We start from the raw sequence: 21,062 nt of genomic DNA, 5'->3' as shown, positions 1-21,062 counted from the left end.
CAGAGGGTATAAAGCACATTCGCACTCTCTTGCAACGGAGGAGTTGAAGCCGCGACCAAGCGACACTGCGGTCTGTTAAGTAAAGGGTTTTTAACCCTTTATTTACCACTAGGGGCAAGCAAGGGAGGGGGTTGGGAGAAGGAGCTATAGTGCCAAGAATACAGCTTTGTACTCCTGGCACTGCAGGATCCCTTTAACCTTTAAATGAGTACATAAAGCAGCATGCAGCAGATTCCTTTCTACCATCCCCTTTGGAGAGGTGTGACAGCAGTTCCCCAAATAACCAAGTCCCACAATCTAGCATGGACGGATCGGACCCTGGCCACTTTAAGAACAAGCAGGGGTCCCACGATCGTCCCTTTCAGTTAATATACCAGTTCTAGTACACAAGACATTTATTTCACTTTGTGACAAGTTTACAGAGACCATGATACAGTTTTTTATTTTTTTTATTTTAAAGACTGCAGTGCATTTGGGTCAATGAAACATACAATAGAAGATTAAAGGGATTTTTGTTTATACAAAATGGCATCGCAGGCTCCAATGAGATGAGTTCATGTAAACTGAGCTTTTTATATATAGTTAAACAAAAATAAATAAAAATCAAAATGACTTAAACGTCAGCAAACGTGTCAACCAGAACATGCATCTATAAATAAAGTGATCGATTATATGCTCCCTCTAGGAAAGAAAAAAAACTCCATGTTTTATTTACAGCTTAGTCACATTTATACAAACAAATTATAGTACAAAATCTACATATTTATCCAGTATACAAGCCATTATTAAAGCTTATTTCGAAGAAATAAATATCTGAATAGTTAGATGGTTGGCTGGTGCCTCAGACGATGTATTTAAAGCTGTACGTCTTATCACAGGACAGTCTCTGCCCCTTACACCGGCCACATAGCTCCTGGCAGTGGGGTCTCTTCAGGTCGATGGCCTTCCTGTCTGGGCATGTGCACCATGTCTTCATACATATCTAAACAAGACCAAGATAACAGTCAGCAAACTGCATGGGGAGCTCCTGGCTTTTAGACACATGGAGGTCCAATGGCAGCACCAGGTCCGGCTCGTGTCCATGTACAAGGAAGGAGGGGGGGGGGGGATTAAAGTGTTGCTGTGCTTTGTTATTTACTGGCCTGATGAAGGCGTTATATGGAAACAGGACAAAAAGGGAAGCCATTTACCTTAATACCCAGTATGACACATACAGGAGATAGAGGGTTGTCAGGAGGTGGACAACCATCAGACAAGATTAGCCCAAGGAACAGATTTACACAGAAAACGTCAGTCACACTGGTCTGATCATTCGTTCGTGGTTACCATCAGACCATCATTGCTACATAGGGATATCATACAACTCCCCACCCAGGATATTTTCCCCATTTAGATCTTTTCGCACAATAAGTTTAATCCTACAATTTTACATGTATTTCCTGACCAGAAATACCATCAGGAAGCAACTGGAGGCCATCATCCATGTCTGCTAATCTGGGTTTGCTCAATGCCCAAGGTTTTATTTCCAGCTGTATTTTAAATGGTTCTAAGTACTAGTTAGGCAATCGGTATTACAGTTCTCTCTTGGACAGGACCAACATACTGATCCATTATTAGAGAATTTCGTTTAGCCTCTCACCCAATAAGCATTGACCTGGCTTCATTGTAACCATCAATGTAGTATTAAACCTGCAGGCCTTCAGTCTATGGAACATTGAGCCTCTGAAACATTGAGTTTGGCCTTATTTGGATCCATTGTTAATGAATGGAAGGAGCCTGGCACCCAGCAGAGTCACCGCCATAGAATGGAGTTTGTACCTGAGCCAGCCGCACAGCCTTACCTTGCACTCAATAGACTCCACATAGTACGGATTGTAACCTTTCAGGCATTTGTGGCAGTACTGTTTGAAATACACCTGGATGATAAAAATACAGCGAGTTATTATGGGGAGGAAAGTTATAATTACCTACAACATGCAGCTATGGCCAAAATGCACACCCAGCATTACCAGTCAGAGCTAGATCATGTAATAGAAGCATAGAATTCCGTCTCTTGTGCGTTAAGTCACAATAAATGCAGAATGGACTTTATATTACGAGTTATGTACATGTAGATTACACAATATTATTACAGAGCGTGTTCAGAAATGGTCATGGTGTATCTGACTTGTGTCAATACGGTTTTGCTCTCAGTAGCTGTGGATTGTGAACGAACCAGTCAGGAGCACAACTATAGTGTCGGGCAGTAAGAATGAACATATGGCTACATGGACACCTTTCTATAAGAAATGGCTTTAGAGAGAATTGCACTATAGAAATTCTAATCTTTGAGACATAGAAAAGTTATGTTTTTATTAAATACCACACTCAACTTGTGCAGTTATAATACACTGTTGCGATAGGTTAGATTGTGCTGTATGTTATGTTAAGCTGTCTGAATGGTGGAGACATTGACCGCCAGATGCCCCTGCGGCCCTTACCTTGTTTGTTCCAGAGACACACCACACGTAGGCACTTTCCCAGCGCACCTGGCACTCCTTACAGTGAAAGAAGCCGTATTTCTGCTCCAAGAACTGCCAGGAGACAAGAGCAAAAACCAAAGTTATTAACCACAGGTTAAACAGGCCACAGCAGTCACAACATCATCCACCTGGATAGGACGTCTTGCTACAGTCCCATCATGCAGCGGTGGGCAGATGGACCACACCGCTTTGGGTGCATGCCTTCTCCAATACGGTTAGAATGAGGAGTTGGATGAGCACACATGGATTCCATATGCACCGGAATAGAAACGTGTCATTTAAACCATTTCTTGATTTAATTTTAACAAGTTATCAATAAAAAAAAAAAAAAAAAAAAAAAAAAGGTTTAAGAGTAAGATATAAAGAATTAAATTATTCAAGTACTTTTTGGTAGATAACTAGAGATGGTGAGGGGAGGTAAGAACCAGGAGCCTTGGCCAGTGTCCTATCGGTCTTAAAGGACCAATTCAGCTTAATGAAGTGGTCTGGTGCCAGATCCCCCTAGTTGTAACTCCGCTGCTGAAAACAGCAGTTTCAGAGAAACTGCTCTGTTTACACTTTAAAGTTAAGCCAACCTCTAGTGGCTGTCAGTGAGGTTGCTTCTGCGATTTACATCCTCACGGAGTCCAGAGTCAAAAAAAAGATTCCCATAGGAAAGCACTGAGTAATGCTTTCCTATGGGCAGGTTTAAATGCATGCACATTCAAACCCGCTCAGACGCTGACGTCGATGGAGGAAGAGCGGTCACCAGCGCCGAGTAAGCCCGACGCTGGATTAAAGTAAGCAATTAAATTGTCAATTAACCCTTTATTCGCCATGGTACTGGGTCCTAATCACCGTTTAGGTGACTAGGGCTCTATGGCATTCGGAACACATATTTGTATATCAGCATATATACACAGCACCGAGCGAGACACGCTGTATATCATAGGACAGCACCGAGCGAGACACGCTGTATATCATAGGACAGCACCGAGCGAGACACGCTGTATATCATAGGACAGCACCGAGCGAGACACGCTGTATATCATAGGACAGCACCGAGCGAGACACCCTGTATAGCAATTTCTGCATCTGTTATCAATCATAGGAGGCTGGCTGATGTATGGAAGACGAGGAGAGTACTTGATAACCCATCAGTGTCCGAGGGAGAGGGAGAGGGAGTGTGTGTGTGTGTGTGTGTGTGTGTGTGTGTGTGTATATATATATATATATATATATATATATATATATATATATATATATATATATATATATATATATATATATATATATATATATATATATATATATATATATATATATATATATATATATATATATATATATATATATATATATATATATATATATATATATATATACACACATATATATATACACACACATATATACACACATTGTTTATATTTTTACGAAGACCTTTCGAGTGCACTCTTTCCATTTGTTTATATTGAAGGCTGAGGCAGCACCGAGGCAAGTACAAGACCGGTACATTGAGTGCGGGACATTTGCAATTTACATATGTGTGTATATATATATATATATATATATATATATATATATATATATATATATAGAAAATGGTAAAGATGATAGCACTCTCAGGACTCCAATATAATATTTAACTTTTAATGATTCACAAAATAAAAGATCGACGTTTCAGTCTGCTATACACAGACTTTCATCAGGACTGATATTAACAGTACAAATACACACTTATATACACATAAAAGAACCAGCAATTAACTTACCCACCACCGGAATTAACTCCCATTCACTGTCCAGCCGGACCGAAAAACGCGCGGATTCTGCCATGGGTCACGTGTGCGTATGTGACGTCGTCACGTGACATCGGCGTCATTACCACGTCACGTGATCAGCAGTGGAATCTGCACCGACTTTGTTAAAGTTAAACGAAAATATTAGGAATTACAAAATAGATCTTGTTAGGTTTAAAAGAGAAAAACAAGATAAGGTAACTGCAGACTACAAGGAGCATCGAGTGTACAGATGGTTGAGTGGTAAGAATGATCAACCATACTTTATAAAGAAACGGAGACCCATTAGAAAGCCGAGACAGTATACTATCGACAAAACGTCTGGAGAATCCACATCTGAATCAGAATACCAGCGTGATCAGAGGCCTGCACGACAACAGGGTGGAGCGGTTGGTACATCACAACCTTTTTTAGGGACATCATCATCAGAGGACACGGGTATAAGAACACGATACCAGAGCAGACACGGAGTGTCAGACATAGACACATCTCAAGACGTGGCCAGCAGGGGCGTACCTTTTGGGGTAAGAGGCAGACCCCCTCGACAGCGGAGATAGTGCCCGTCTTCAATCTTTCATCCAGAATTCTATCATCGGATGAAGTTAGTTTATTAAGTAAGGGACTATCCTTTGTCCCCACCTCTAAGCCTAATCCATTAAACTGGGAGGTGGAACTTTTTAAGTTTGGGCGCTCCCTAAGACTTAAGGATTTTTTTAAGTCCAAGTCCAGTGACTGTCCTACTCCTGCTGCTCAATTCAAGAAAAAGAGTACCTTTGATCCTATGCCCAACCAGGCTTCCATCAAAACGTTTCTACGCTCGGTGCATAAAGAGTCGTCCGACCTTTTGAAAGAAGTAGGTCCTCATCACTCCAATTGTACACAGAAAGATCGAGCCATCATTAAGTCACTGGCTAGTGACACTAACATAATTATCAGACCTGCCGACAAGGGGGGCGGTATCGTCATTCAAAACTATTCTGACTACCGCTCCGAAATTCTGGGACAACTTTCGGATCAATCTACTTATTTGAGGTTACAAAAAGATCCTACAGAACAGGTTATCCGTATGATCGAAACCTGTCTGATGCGAGGCCTTCATTCCAATTATATTTCTATGGAAATATTCTCGTACCTGCAATCTACAACACCCAGAACCCCAGTGCTATATACACTGCCCAAAGTGCATAAGAATAAAGAGATACCCCCTGGACGCCCCATTGTGTCTGCGATAGGGGGCGTATTGGAACCATTGGCCAAGTGGTTGGACCACTTATTTAAGGAGACTATAGAACACCTTCTGACGTGTATTAAAGACACCCCGAGCTTCATCAAACGACTGTCTGAGACGCTGTTACCATCTGGACCTATCGTCCTAGTGACGTGTGATGTAAAGAGTCTATACACGGTGATACCGCACCAAGAGGGTATTGATGCGATGAGATCAATTTTAGCTGTGTCCGCACACTACAGTGGTCCTCCAATAGAGTTTACAATGGAAATATTGGACATCGTGCTGTCTCAAAACTATTTCAGATTTGAATCCGAGTGGTATAGGCAGATTGCAGGTACATCCATGGGTGCTGCAATGGCACCCATGTATGCAAATGGCTATATGTTTAATTTTGAGACCATCTACATTTTGGAACCATATAAAGAACAGATCCTAATGTATGTCCGGTATATTGACGACATCTTTATGCTAGTCAGAGGAGATGTAATAGAAGTGGAACAGATGATTGCTCAGATCAATCTATGTACGTCCAATATAGAACTTACAGCGGTGGTGGATGAATTTACAGTTGATTTTTTGGATGTCAGGGTAACACGTAAGGACTCCAAACTAATCTATACACTATACTCCAAACCCACAGACCGCAATACGCTATTACAGGCCAACAGCTTCCACCCGACAGCATTAAAACATTCATTGCCGTATTCACAATTCCTCCGGGTATTGCGCAACAATTCTGACTTCAACAATGCTCAAGATCAACTGAAGGAGATGTGGAATAAGTTCCAGGAGCGGGGATATAGCAACTATGTGCTACAGAAAGCACTCAACAGGTGCCTCACAACTGTAGATCCTTCATCATCTATAACAAAGCCTAAGAGATTGGTCTTTCCCACTACCTACACCACAGCATCATCAAAATTCAAGGAAATCATCTGTGATAATTGGAGAATATTGAAAAATGACACCACTCTACCGGACATTTTCAAACAACCTCCAATGATTTGCTATAAAAGAAACAAAAACCTGAAGGACCTACTTGTGAAGACCGACCCCACACACTGCTATCTAAAGGATACAACGTCGCAGAACCTGGGATGTTTTCGTTGCCTGGGTTGTGTAACCTGCGGACACATGATCCCAGGGAAAACATTCACCCATCCACACACAGGTAGCAGCTACCGAATACAGCACCGTCTGACTTGCACCAGTGATTTTGTGGTCTACAGACTTATGTGCCCGTGTGGGTTGACTTATATCGGAAAGACCGATCTACCCTTGAGAGAGAGGATACGTAATCACAGATCCAGTATCAGGACGGCATACAGGGATAAAAAGTCTGATCTACCGGTTGCCAAACATTTCCTCGAACTAGGCCATACTCTCCCATCTATGAAACTGATGGCCATCGACCATGTTCCTATGCCTAGAAGGGGTGGTGACCGTAAAAAGATGCTCCTACAAAGGGAACTTTATTGGATCAGGACTCTCCAAACTGTCCACCCTAATGGGTTGAATGAAAAGTACTCTCTGTCTGCCTTCTTATGAGATACTTTTCTATTACATATCCTTTCTTTTTACTTTTTGTTTTTGAATACGTATATCCTGATACTGTCTGTTGTGGGAGATTGATGCCCACCCTAAGGGTTATGGCACCATCTCTATTACTCAGCATGTGATGACCTGTAAGGCATGGGGAGGGTCCCGTTTGCTGTATAATTGCTACCCTGACACCCTAGGCCTTGTCTGTCTATGTAATTTACGCCAGACATTTTGGGGGGGACTTGGGGCTGCCTGGGCCCTCCTCTCTAGCGTCTGTGACTACTATTTACTCCATTATCCTCGTTGGCAATATTCGTGCACCTTCTTACCCCAAGGAGGTGGAGGTGGGATGACAATGCCCACCCTGGGGGAAAGGCACTCATCCTAACACCTCCATACTATAGGGTGTGCATCTTTTTCCCGATACCTTTTATCTTTGGAGTCTATAGTATTTTCCTGCATCCTAAGATACTTTGCTTCCTTGTTGTGTAGGAGGATATTGTTTACAAGTATATACACCCATTATGCACTCGGTAGAATTATGTCTATTCCTTATGGATATTGGCTCCAGTAGTTATTGTGTCTTTAGTGGTGTTCTGGCACTTATGGCGCTAATAATATTAGGGGGTGTATCCACGTAGGGGGATGGGAGCTTGTTTATATTTTCTGATCAGTTATTTTTACCCAGGAGTTATCCTGTACTTTGAAAGAGCTCTTTCCCTGCAGAATTAGTATATATACATATATATTTAGAGGTGGTTTTGGGAGAACTATGTAAATATCTATCTCTTAATACTCAAGATATGTGATTCCTATGATTAATACTCAAGACATGTGCCTCCTATGATTTATCGGGATGTCTATATTACACTTACCTTTTTGTTTGATTCTTTCTGCTATATCTTATTGCCTGTTTCGTGCTGTAGGTCTAATTACATGAAGTTGCATGCTTTGTCTGCACTATTGGGCTGTAATGTATAAATCCGGTTTAATGCTGTAAGATATATTTTTCCCAGTACAGATTGCCTGGGGTATGCCCGGTATAAATATGATATTTGAAGGCTTTCCAGTGAAGTTGTATTTGTTTTTATGTTACTATGGACACGGTGGTCGCATAGCAACACTTTCCCATTGAAGCTGCATTCCCGGCCGATCACGTGACGTGGTAATGACGCCGATGTCACGTGACGACGTCACATACGCACACGTGACCCATGGCAGAATCCGCGCGTTTTTCGGTCCGGCTGGACAGTGAATGGGAGTTAATTCCGGTGGTGGGTAAGTTAATTGCTGGTTCTTTTATGTGTATATAAGTGTGTATTTGTACTGTTAATATCAGTCCTGATGAAAGTCTGTGTATAGCAGACTGAAACGTCGATCTTTTATTTTGTGAATCATTAAAAGTTAAATATTATATTGGAGTCCTGAGAGTGCTATCATCTTTACCATTTTCTACATTTTCGCTTGACAAGCACCAGGCAAGTAACAGTTGTTTCATGGAGTGCAAGATTTTTTTCTATTATATATATATATATATATATACACACATATGTAAATTGCAAATGTCCCGCACTCAATGTACCGGTCTTGTACTTGCCTCGGTGCTGCCTCAGCCTTCAATATAAACAAATGGAAAGAGTGCACTCGAAAGGTCTTCGTAAAAATATAAACAATTTATTGTGCCAAACTTCAAAGACAAATAAGTCGGCGTTTCAGTCCCCGTAGGACTTTTTTCAAGACAATGAAGGCGGGAAAAGAAGTGATTTAAATACACCATACATGTGATCTGATTGGAGAGTGAGTTATATGAAAGAGAGGCTATACAAACATGAATGCAATTCCTAATTGTAAGGTAGACATTAACCCCTCTGGTGCCTATTAGTGAGGCCAGTAAGTGAATGTGATTACTGCCAAGTGATGAATAATCTGCTCTCGCAAACATATTAAAATACAAGGATAGGAGATATCAAAGCCACCGTAGCATATCAGAGTCTATTGTGCTTCTATTTAAGTATTTAAGACTACTTGAATATACGCTAATAGACCCCACTCATGAATTCAGTAAAGTTGTCCAGCAGACATTACAAAGGGGCCTAGACGCAGGTTTCCTTACCACTACGGAGTATGAGTATCTTTTCGAAACCCACCCTCGGTGCCCGATCATATACACAGTGCCAAAAGTTCACAAAAACCTAGAGCGCCCACCGGGACGACCGATAGTATCGGCAATCGGGGGATTGTTAGAACCCATAGGAAAATGGCTAGATACAAAATTTAAAAAGCCGGTAATGTCATTACCCACCTATGTTAAAGACTCTGCGCAAGTTATAGCAACTTTGAACTCAACTGAACTCCCCCCACAAGGAGTCTACTTAGCAGCTATTGATGTAAGCAGCTTATACACCATAATTCCCCACGAGGAGGGAATCCAGGCGATGCGCCAAGTATTAACACAGTATCAAGAACGCATAGAGCCCCCAATTGAATATATACTAGAATTATTGGAATTATGTCTTACGCTCAATTACTTTAGATTCGAGAAGGCATTCTACATACAAATATCTGGGACATCGATGGGTGCCCCTATGGCACCCATGTATGCCAATGCATACATGCATGCATATGAACAAGCACATATTCTCCAAAAGTATGGTCAACATATCCTGAAATACCTGAGATACATCGATGATGTGTTCATCATTTGGACAGGCGAGGAACAAGGTCTACACGACATGATACGGTCATTAAACCAGCTTGATTCACCAGTAAGACTCACCTATCAAATCAACAAACAAATTGATTTTCTAGATCTTCGTATCTTTATAGAAAACAATAAACTGGGATATACTCTATTTGCAAAGGAAACTGACCGCAATACGTTATTACATGCCAGTAGTCACCACCCCCCTAACCTCATTAAATCTCTACCGGTATCCCAATTTATGAGGATACTGAGGAACAACTCTGATTCCATGAAAGCTGCAAATCAGGTGCAAGAAATGTTTGAAAAATTTTCACAACGTGGATACCCAAGACATATGTTGGAGTGTGCATATTCTAAGGCACTTAAAAACTACACTGACGGCCCTAAAATCAAGAACAACCAAAGTAGAATGATCTTTCCTCAAACGTACCATTCACTATCGGGCGAGATGTCCCAAAAGATTAGGAGCAACTGGGAGGTCCTTAAAAAAGATAAGACACTACCGACGACATTCCAGAATAACCCGATGATTAGCTACAGGAGGAACCGGAACCTCAGAGATTATCTGGTTCATACAGATACACAAACAACACATCAGTCTACTCAAAATCCAGGCTGCTATCGATGTCTAAAATGCATGGCCTGTAACAGTATGACACCGGGCAAAGCGTTTTACCACCCTCGCTCAGGTAAAGAATATAAGATACGACAAAGGATAACGTGTACCACCACACACGTAATTTACCGCATTACCTGCCCGTGTGGACTTATGTATATCGGCAAAACGTCCAATGACCTCAGGGAATGCATGAGGGGACACAGATCCACCATCAGGATAGCGTTATCCAGTGGTATAGCTACTACTCCCATAGCCAAGCATTTCCTGGAAGTAGGACATACACTGCCCACATTGAAATTTATGGGCATTGAACATGTCCCGGCCCCGACGAGGGGGGGTGATAGAGATGTTCTACTTCTTCAAAGAGAAGCCTTTTGGATCTTTACATTAGGGACTTTATCCCCGGGGGGACTAAACGAGATTAACCCACTCAATTGCTTCATCCCGAAGAGATAAAGACGCAATATGGTCAAAAATTTTTCGCATACAGTAAAAAAATTTCGTATACAGTTTGAAATGTCAGAGGAACCATTATTCATGATCAACTTAGGGGACCATCTATATACCTATATTAATTTAGCTCTGTATAATGATAATAAATTCCCGTAATATTGTATAGACCAAACTATTACTAGTCTGTATTCCAGCTAAGTATTTACTTTGTATATCTATGGCCCTTTAAATACTTTCTGCAATGTATCTATGTCCAGATCTGCAACCACTAGGCATTTGGAACTCAAACATAGAAATGTAGCCACCTTAAGTTACTGTTCATCTTATCATTTGGTTAAACTTTGATTAACAAGTAGTCTTAAATACTTAAATAGAAGCACAATAGACTCTGATATGCTACGGTGGCTTTGATATCTCCTATCCTTGTATTTTAATATGTTTGCGAGAGCAGATTATTCATCACTTGCCAGTAATCACATTCACTTACTGGCCTCACTAATAGGCACCAGAGGGGTTAATGTCTACCTTACAATTAGGAATTGCATTCACGTTTGTATAGCCTCTCTTTCATATAACTCACTCTCCAATCAGATCACATGTATGGTGTATTTAAATCACTTCTTTTCCCGCCTTCATTGTCTTGAAAAAAGTCCTACGGGGACTGAAACGTCGACTTATTTGTCTTTGAAGTTTGGCACAATAAATTGTTTATATTTTTACGAAGACCTTTCGAGTGCACTCTTTCCATTTGTTTACACACACACACATATACACACACATATACACACACACACACACACATACACACACACACACACACACATACACACACATACACACACATACACACACATACACACACATACACACACATACACACACATACACACACATACACACACATACACACACACACACACACATACACACACATACACACACATATATAATAAAATACAAATAAGTAATTTAAATTAAAAAATGTAAAAATACAAATTAAAAAAAAATATATATCTATATGAAATTTTATTCTAACTGTATTTTGATATTAATATATATATTTATATCAAAATACACTTAGAATGAAATTGTATATGTATCTATGTATATATAAATAAAAAGAATACGAACTATACATATGTCCATATACAAAATTACATAAATAATTATATAAATATACACGTAGACTTCAAATATATAAATATGCATATATATTTAAATTCTCCGTGTGTATTTATGTAATATTTTTACATAATTAAGTAATTTTATTGATTGCAATTTAAGGGACCTGCCTGCCAACCCAGGCCGAAAGTCCAGAGAATTTAATTTGCTATCACTGTATTTTACCCTGTAACGTTCTACGACACCCTAAAACCTGTACATGGGGGGGAATGTTTTACTCGGGAGACTTCACTGAACACAAATATTAGTGATTCAAAACAGTAAATCATATCACAGCGATGATAGTCAGTAAAAGTGACTTTTTCAAATTTTCACACACAAACAGCACTTTTACTGATATAATTGTTGTGATACATTTTCCAGTTTGGAAACACCAATATTTGTGTTCAGCAAAGTCTCCTGAGTAGAACAGGACCCCCCCATGTACAGGTTGTATAGCGTTTTTGAAAGTTACAGGGTCAAATATAAGGGTCAAATATTTTTACATTGAAAATGGCCAGGTTGGTTACGTTGCCTTTGAGAGCGTATGGTAGCCGAGGAATGAAAATTACCCCCATGATGGCATACCATTTGCAAAAGAAGACAACCCAAGGTATTGCAAATGGGGTATGTCCAGTCTTTTTTAGTAACCACTTAGTCACAAACACTGGCCAAAATTAGCGTTCAATTTAGTTTACTTTTTTCACACAAACAAATATGAACGCTAGCTTTGGCCAGTGTTTGAGACTAAGTGGCTACTAAAAAAGTCAGGACATACCCTATATTGAATACCTTGGGTTGTCTACTTTAAAAAAAATATGTACATGTGGGGTGTTATTCAGAGATTTATGACAGATAATAGTGTTACAATGTCACTATTGATACATTTTAAATGTATGTTTTGAAACCGCAATATCCTACTTGTACTTATAGCCCTATAACATGCAAGAAAATGGCAAAAAGCATGTAAACACTGGGTATTTTTTAAACTCAGGACAACATTTTGAATCTATTTAGCAGTTTTTTTCATTCGCTTTTGTAGATGAGTAAAAGATTTTTCACATAAGTCAAAAAACATGTATTTTTTTCAATTTTTCATCATATTTTTTTCATTTTTTTAAAATTAAAGTACATGAGATTATATAAATAATGGTATGTAAAGAAAGCCCCTTTTGTCCTGAAAAAAACAATATATAATTTGTATGGGAACAGTAAATGAGAGAGCGGAAAATTACAGCTAAACACAAACACCACAAAAGTGTCAAAAAGAGGCCTGGTCGCAAATGTACAACATCGCAAAAAAAGTCCTTAAGGGGTTAAGAAAAAAAAAATTATGAATAAAACATGTACCCAAATACTAAATGTAACCGCATTCTAACCCTAAACATACATTATCCCACAAATATAGCCACACGCCATTTAATCCTTTTAATTAACATTTCATACAATGTAAATTAAACTCAAACTATCTGCTTTTTTTGGATGGGGAATAGGTGGCGCCTTCGAATTTTGTGTCTACAGGGACCCGACATGTAAATCTGGCCCTGCGGCTAAGGTTAGCCCATGCTTAAACTTCCCATGGCTGCAAAGGGGTTAACACAATACTCCCAGGTCACTGTGCTTTCCAATATCACCAAGTGTTTTTCATTCTCTGGACATGCCATATAATCAGTGTAAACATCGGCAATCATTGCATCCAATCGACACATCCATCTCAGAGTGTGATTTTTCCCACTTGTTTGTATGCACAAAACTGCAGGTCACAATTATATCTCCATCTAACCGTACCCCAGGAGTTAACTCTCCCAGCTTGGATCCCTCACATTCAGTCCGGCTCCAGACCAACAGACACTTCTCTGGACCTACATCACAGAATAAATTTATATAAAAAATTTAGCAAATGGCACAATCCAGTTTAGACTAGACATCACCAAGGCACACAATGCAAATGAAGAGCGGATATAGAAACATTGTGTCAAGGGCAAGGCTCCTCTCTGTAAGCAATCTATGCTGACTGCCAGGTGTAATGGGCGGAGCTTATAACAATGATTGACAGGGAGCTAAGATGGAGGTGACTCTCTCTATGCTGACTGCCAGGTGTAAAGGGCGGAGCTTATAACAATGATTGACAGGGAGCTAAGATGGAGGTGGCTCTCTCTATACTGACTGCCAGGTGTAAAGGGCGGAGCTTATAACAATGACTGACAGGGAGCTAAGATGGAGGGTGCTCTCTCTATGCTGACTGCCAGGTGTAATGGGCGGAGCTTATAACAATGATTGACAGGGAGCTAAGATGGAGGTGGCTCTCTCTATGCTGACTGCCAGGTGTAGAGGGTGGAGCTTATAACAATGATTGACAGGGAGCTAAGATGGAGGTGACTCTCTCTATGCTGACTGCCAGGTGTAATGGGCGGAGCTTATAACAATGATTGACAGGGAGCTAAGATGGAGGTGGCTCTCTATACTGACTGCCAGGTGTAAAGGGCGGGGCTTATAACAATGACTGACAGGGAGCTAAGATGGAGGCGGCTCTCTCTATACTGACTGCCAGGTGTAAAGGGCGGAGCTTATAACAATGATTGACAGGGAGCTAAGAAGAAGGCTGCTCTCTCTATACTGACTGCCAGGTGTAAAGGGCGGGGCTTATAACAATGACTGAAAGGGAGCAAAGATGGAGGCGGCTCTCTCTATACTGACTGCCAGGTGTAATGGGCAGAGCTTATAACAATGATTGACAGGGAGCTAAGATGGAGGTGGCTCTCTCTATACTGACTGCCAGGTGTAAAGGGCAAAGCTTATAACAATGACTGACAGGGAGCTAAGATGGAGGTGGCTCTCTCTATACTGACTGCCAGGTGTAAAGGGCGGAGCTTATAACAATGATTGACAGGGAGCTAAGATGGAGGCGGCTCTCTCTATACTGACTGCCAGGTGTAAAGGGCGGAGCTTATAACAATGATTGACAGGGAGCTAAGATGGAGGTGGCTCTCTCTATACTGACTGCCAGGTGTAAAGGGCGGAGCTTATAACAATGATTGACAGGGAGCTAAGATGGCGGTGGCTCTCTCTATACTGACTGCCAGGTGTAAAGGGCGGAGCTTATAACAATGATTGACAGGGAGCTAAGATGGAGGTGGCTCTCTATACTGACTGCCAGGTGTAAAGGGCGGAGCTTATAACAATGATTGACAGGGAGCTAAGATGGAGGCGGCTCTCTCTATACTGACTGCCAGGTGTAATGGGCGGAGCTTATAACAATGATTGACAGGGAGCTAAGATGGAGGTGGCTCTCTCTATACTGACTGCCAGGTGTAAAGGGCGGAGCTTATAACAATGATTGACAGGAAGCCAAGATGGAGGCACCCAGTTACAGGATGATGAGATATGGAAGAAATGGTGGATTCTACATTAAACAGATCTGTTAATCTTTAAGAACAGACCTTTTGTAAACACCATAACCACTAGAGCACATTCTACATACTCCAAACAATAATGTATAAAGTTGTTATGCCAATACAGAAGTATTAACACCCGTTCACCATAACCTTATAGCTGCAGTTATAATACACTGTGTGCGGGGAGACAGGGGACCTCCTTACACCATAACCTTATAGCTGCAGTTATAATACACTGTGTGCGGGGAGACAGGGGATCTCCTTACACCATAACCTTATAGCTGCAGTTATAATACACTGTATGCTGGGAGACAGGGGGCCTCCTTACACCATAACCTTATAGCTGCAGTTATAATACACTGTGTGCGGGGAGACAGGGGACCTCCTTACACCATAACCTTATAGCTGCAGTTATAATACACTGTGTGCGGGGAGTTACACCATAACCTTATAGCTGCAGTTATAATACACACTGTGTGCGGGGAGACAGGGGACCTCCTTACACCATAACCTTATAGCTACAGTTATAATACACTGTGTGCGGGGAGACAGGGGACCTCCTTACACCATAACCTTATAGCTGCAGTTATAATACACTGTGTGCGGGGAGACAGGGGACCTCCTTACACCATAACCTTATAGCTGCAGTTATAATACACTGGGTGCGGGGAGACAGGGGACCTCCTTACACCATAACCTTATAGCTGCAGTTATAATACACTGTGTGCGGGGAGACAGGGGACCTCCTTACACCATAACCTTATAGCTACAGTTATAATACACTGTGTGCGGGGAGACAGGGGACCTCCTTACACCATAACCTTATAGCTGCAGTTATAATACACTGTGCTGGGGGACAGGGGACCTCCTTACACCATAACCTTATAGCTGCAGTTATAATACACTGTGTGCGGGGAGACAGGGGATCTCCTTACACCATAACCTTATAGCTGCAGTTATAATACACTGTGTGCTGGGAGACAGGGGATCTCCTTACACCATAACCTTATAGCTGCAGTTATAATACACTGTGTGCTGGGGGACAGGGGACCTCCTTACACCATAACCTTATAGCTGCAGTTATAATACACTGTGTGCTGGAGACAGGGGACCTCCTTACACCATAACCTTATAGCTGCAGTTATAATACACTGTGTGCGGGGAGACAGGGGACCTCCTTACACCATAACCTTATAGCTGCAGTTATAATACACTGTGTGCAGGGAGACAGGGGACCTCCTTACACCATAACCTTATAGCCGCAGTTATAATACACTGTGTGCAGGGAGACAGGGGACCTCCTTACACCATAACCTTATAGCTGCAGTTAAAATACACTGTGTGCGGGGAGTTACACCATAACCTTATAGCTGCAGTTAAAATACACTGTGTGCGGGGGACAGGGGACCTCCTTACACCATAACCTTATAGCTGCAGTTAAAATACACTGTGTGCGGGGAGTTACACCATAACCTTATAGCTGCAGTTATAATACACTGTGTGCGGGGAGACAGGGGACCTCCTTACACCATAACCTTATAGCTGCAGTTATAATACACTGTGTGCGGGGAGACAGGGGATCTCCTTACACCATAACCTTATAGCTGCAGTTATAATACACTGTGTGCTGGGAGACAGGGGATCTCCTTACACCATAACCTTATAGCTGCAGTTATAATACACTGTGTGCGGGGAGACAGGGGACCTCCTTACACCATAACCTTATAGCTGCAGTTATAATACACTGTGTGCGGGGAGACAGGGGACCTCCTTACACCATAACCTTATAGCTGCAGTTATAATACACTGTGTGCGGGGAGACAGGGGACCTCCTTACACCATAACCTTATAGCTGCAGTTATAATACACTGTGTGCAGGGAGACAGGGGACCTCCTTACACCATAACCTTATAGCTGCAGTTATAATACACTGTGTGCGGGGAGACAGGGGACCTCCTTACACCATAACCTTATAGCTGCAGTTATAATACACTGTGTGCAGGGAGACAGGGGACCTCCTTACACCATAACCTTATAGCTGCAGTTATAATACACTGTGTGAGGGGGACAGGGGACCTCCTTACACCATAACCTTATAGCTGCAGTTAAAATACACTGTGTGCGGGGGACAGGGGACCTCCTTACACCACAACCTTATAGCTGCAGTTAAAATACACTGTGTGCGGGGAGTTACACCATAACCTTATAGCTGCAGTTATAATACACACTGTGTGCAGGGAGACAGGGGACCTCCTTACACCATAACCTTATAGCTGCAGTTATAATACACTGTGTGCGGGGAGACGGGGGACCTCCTTACACCATAACCTTATAGCTGCAGTTATAATACACTGTGTGCGGGGAGACGGGGGACCTCCTTATACCATAACCTTATAGCTGCAGTTATAATACACTATGTGCAGGGAGACAGGGGACCTCATTACACCATAACCTTATAGCTGCAGTTATAATACACACTGTGTGCGGGGAGACTGGGGACCTCCTTACACCATAACCTCCTTACACCATAACCTTATAGCTGCAGTTATAATACACTGTGTGCGGGGGACAGGGGACCTCCTTACACCATAACCTTATAGCTGCAGTTAAAATACACTGTGTGCGGGGAGTTACACCATAACCTTATAGCTGCAGTTATAATACACACTGTGTGCGGGGAGACAGGGGACCTCCTTACACCATAACCTTATAGCTGCAGTTATAATACACTGTGTGCAGGGAGACAGGCGACCTCCTTACACCATAACCTTATAGCTGCAGTTATAATACACTGTGTGCCAGGAGACAGGGGACCTCCTTACACCATAACCTTACAGCTGCAGTTATAATACACTGTGTGCGGGGAGACAGGGGACCTCCTTACACCATAACCTTACAGCTGCAGTTATAATACACTGTGTGCGGGGAGACAGGGGATCTCCTTACACCATAACCTTACAGCTGCAGTTATAATACACTGTGTGCTGTGAGACAGGGTACCTCCTTACACCATAACCTTATAGCTATAGTTATAATACACTGTGTGCCAGGAGACAGGGGACCTCCTTACACCATAACCTTACAGCTGCAGTTATAATACACTGTGTGCGGGGAGACAGGGGATCTCCTTACACCATAACCTTACAGCTGCAGTTATAATACACTCACATCTCATATTAAACGTGTACATGCAGTAAGTTATCCCAAATGGCCGTGAAATCATTATAGCTGCTTTCCTGCAGAACTGTACGTGACTCCGTGTCCATATAAATCACCTGGAAGTTTGGCTTTTTCAGTCCGGTGTCTCTCAGGTCCTCTTCTTGGACATCCATGTTCTCCGCTTGAGTTCCAGCATCCCTCGCCCCTTCCCCAGAGGACAGAGTGGGTACAGTGAAGAGTCTCCGGTCTGAGAGCCTGGAATACACAGCTATGGTGCGAGGGAATCGAACGGGAGAGATAATGCCAAGACCCGCATGTTGCCCAGGAACAGCATGGCAAAGAAAAGGCATCCCCTTCCTGGTTTTAAGGGTACGGGGCCCCAGTGAACATTGTATAGACACATCTACCCGGGGGTTGACTTGGACCCCCACCTCCCGGGTATAGTATCGGCTCAATCCTAGCTCTGGCCCAAGCTGGCACAGTAAAGCCTTTAGCTGAGCCCACTTGTAACTTGCCAAAGCATCAAAGGGAAGAGGGGGCTTCATGTGGGCCTGTGAGCCTTTATATGGCGGCTTCCAATATTGCTGCTTGGGCCGGTAGTATGGAGCAGGCTGTCTATAGGGGGGTCCATAATGCTGGACACCATGGTACTGGGGGGGATACATCACACCTGCCATTCTTTCTGTCTTCCTCACAAACACAGAGCCCAAACTCCCTGCTGCAGGTTTTATCACCGCCCACTGCTAATTATCTGCACCTAATTAAAGATATTAACAGCTTAACCCTTTCACTGCGTGGAGTCACATGATCAATATCAGGGATAATCAATGGATGACCAGCTCTCGTCTCTCAGGATCGGCTGAAATCACAGCAAATGGATACAGTTCTGGGTATTTTACCTCGGAATATGTCATTTGGATTTCAATTTGGTACGATTCTTTTTTCGTTTTCTGAATCTCCACTAACGGGTTCAGGGTTTAGTATGTATACAGTGCAGGCTTACTGACACTAGGGGACTACTATGATTTTCTGGCAATTTATTGCATTCAAAGAATTCTGGGAGTTGTAGTTCTAGGGTTCAATGAACAATCTATGAGAGCTGCATATGTACAGGTGGCCAGTCTGTGAAATATGACAGGATTACATGGTCAGTCTGTGGAGATCAGCAGGGTTAAATAAACAGTTTATAGAGATCTGCAGGGTACTGGAATTAATCTGTGGAGAGCTGCAGAGTTCAGTCAATGAACAGTCTGCGGACAGCCACATGCTTCAGTGATCAGTTCAATGTTATATATGTGAATGGCTGCTAAGTTCAATGTTATGTCGGCGAGGAGCTGCTGAGTTTAATGGTATGTATGTGAAGAGCTGCTGAGTTCCATGTTATATCTGTGAATGGCTGCGGTGTTTAACATTATGTCTTTGAAGAGCTGCTGAGTTCCGTGTTATGTCTGAGAAGAGCTGCTGAGTTCCGTGTTATCTTTGAGAAGAGCTGCTGAGTTCCGTGTTATATCTGTGAATGGCTGCGGTGTTTAACATTATGTCTTTGAAGAGCTGCTGAGTTCCATGTTATGTCTGTAAAGAGCTGCTGAGTTCAATCTTATGTCGGCGAGGAGCTGCCGAATTCAATGTTATGTTTGTGAAGGGCTGCTTAGTTCCATGTTATGTCTGTGAAGAGCTGCTGAGTTCTGTGTTATGTCTGTGAAGGGCTGCTGAGTTCCGTGTTATCTTTGAAAAGAGCTGCTGAGTTCAATGTTATATCTGTGAAGAGCTGCTGAGTTCCGTGTTATGTCTGTGAAAAGGCTGCTGAGTTCAATGGTATATCTGTGAAGAGCTGCTGAGTTCTGTGTTATGTCTGTGGAGAGCTGCTGAGTTCCGTGTTATCTTTGAGAAGAGCTGCTGAGTTCTGTGTTATGTCTGTGAAGAGCTGCTGAGTTCTGTGTTATGTTTGTGAAGAGCTGCTGAGTTCTGTGTTATGCCTGTGAAGAGCTGCTGAGTTCTGTGTTATGTTTATGAAGAGCTGCTGAGTTCCGTGTTATGTCTAGGAAGAGCTGCTGAGTTCCATGTTATGTCTGTGAAGGGCTGCAGAGTTTAATGCTACGTCTGAGAAGAGCTGCCAAGTTCAATGTTATATCGGCGAGGAGCTGCCGAGTTCAATGTTACTTTTCTCTGAAAAGTCAGTGTTTACGTTGAAAAGCCTGCAGGGACAGGCTATAGACACCAGAACCACTACATTAAGCTGTGTGTGTGTGTGCCTGCTAGTGAGTGAGATGGTGTCTTGTGTTTTTATGTCAATGAGCTTATGTATATCAGTGAGATTGTTTGTCTATGAGGCTGTGTATCAATGTGTGTGTCAGTGAGATTGTCTGTGTCTGCATGTGAGTATGCTTACTGTATGATTAAATGTTTTACTCTGAAAGGACCAATATTTTATATTAGAAAAAGCAATATATATTTGATATATATATAGATAGGCGTAGCCTGTAATTGTGGGAGGG

General features: G+C 42.1%; 1 protein-coding gene across 1 annotated transcript; it reads right to left on the bottom strand.

Moving 5' to 3' along the window:
- Positions 1-473: 473 nt before the first annotated feature.
- Positions 474-19,297, bottom strand: LOC134600422 (protein ZAR1-like 1.S). The gene is made up of 4 exons (XM_063445016.1): positions 18,684-19,297; positions 2,481-2,573; positions 1,842-1,916; positions 474-982 (listed from the first exon to the last, which is right to left on the bottom strand). Exons 1-4 carry the CDS (start codon positions 19,242-19,244, stop codon positions 842-844), a joined length of 870 nt encoding a protein of 289 aa, XP_063301086.1. The 5' UTR covers positions 19,245-19,297; the 3' UTR covers positions 474-841.
- Positions 19,298-21,062: the final 1,765 nt, after the last annotated feature.

This window comes from Pelobates fuscus, chromosome 1 (genome assembly GCF_036172605.1).
Source record: "Pelobates fuscus isolate aPelFus1 chromosome 1, aPelFus1.pri, whole genome shotgun sequence".
Classification (NCBI taxonomy): Eukaryota; Metazoa; Chordata; class Amphibia; order Anura; family Pelobatidae; genus Pelobates; species Pelobates fuscus.
The sequence above is the reverse complement of the archived record's forward strand: the minus strand, read 5'-3'. Positions and strand labels throughout refer to the sequence as shown.

What these genes read in the sequence shown, in the direction of transcription:
- LOC134600422 (XM_063445016.1), bottom strand. Translation starts at nt 19,244, where the DNA reads ATGGCAGGTGTGATGTATCCCCCCCAGTACCATGGTGTCCAGCATTAT. An exon ending in GTGTCTCTGGAACAAACAAG is followed by an intron (nt 1,917 to 2,480) that starts GTAAGGGCCGCA and finishes TTTATCATCCAG; the next exon opens with GTGTATTTCAAACAGTACTG. An exon ending in TGGAGTCTATTGAGTGCAAG is followed by an intron (nt 983 to 1,841) that starts GTAAGGCTGTGC and finishes GGTCTTGTTTAG; the next exon opens with ATATGTATGAAGACATGGTG.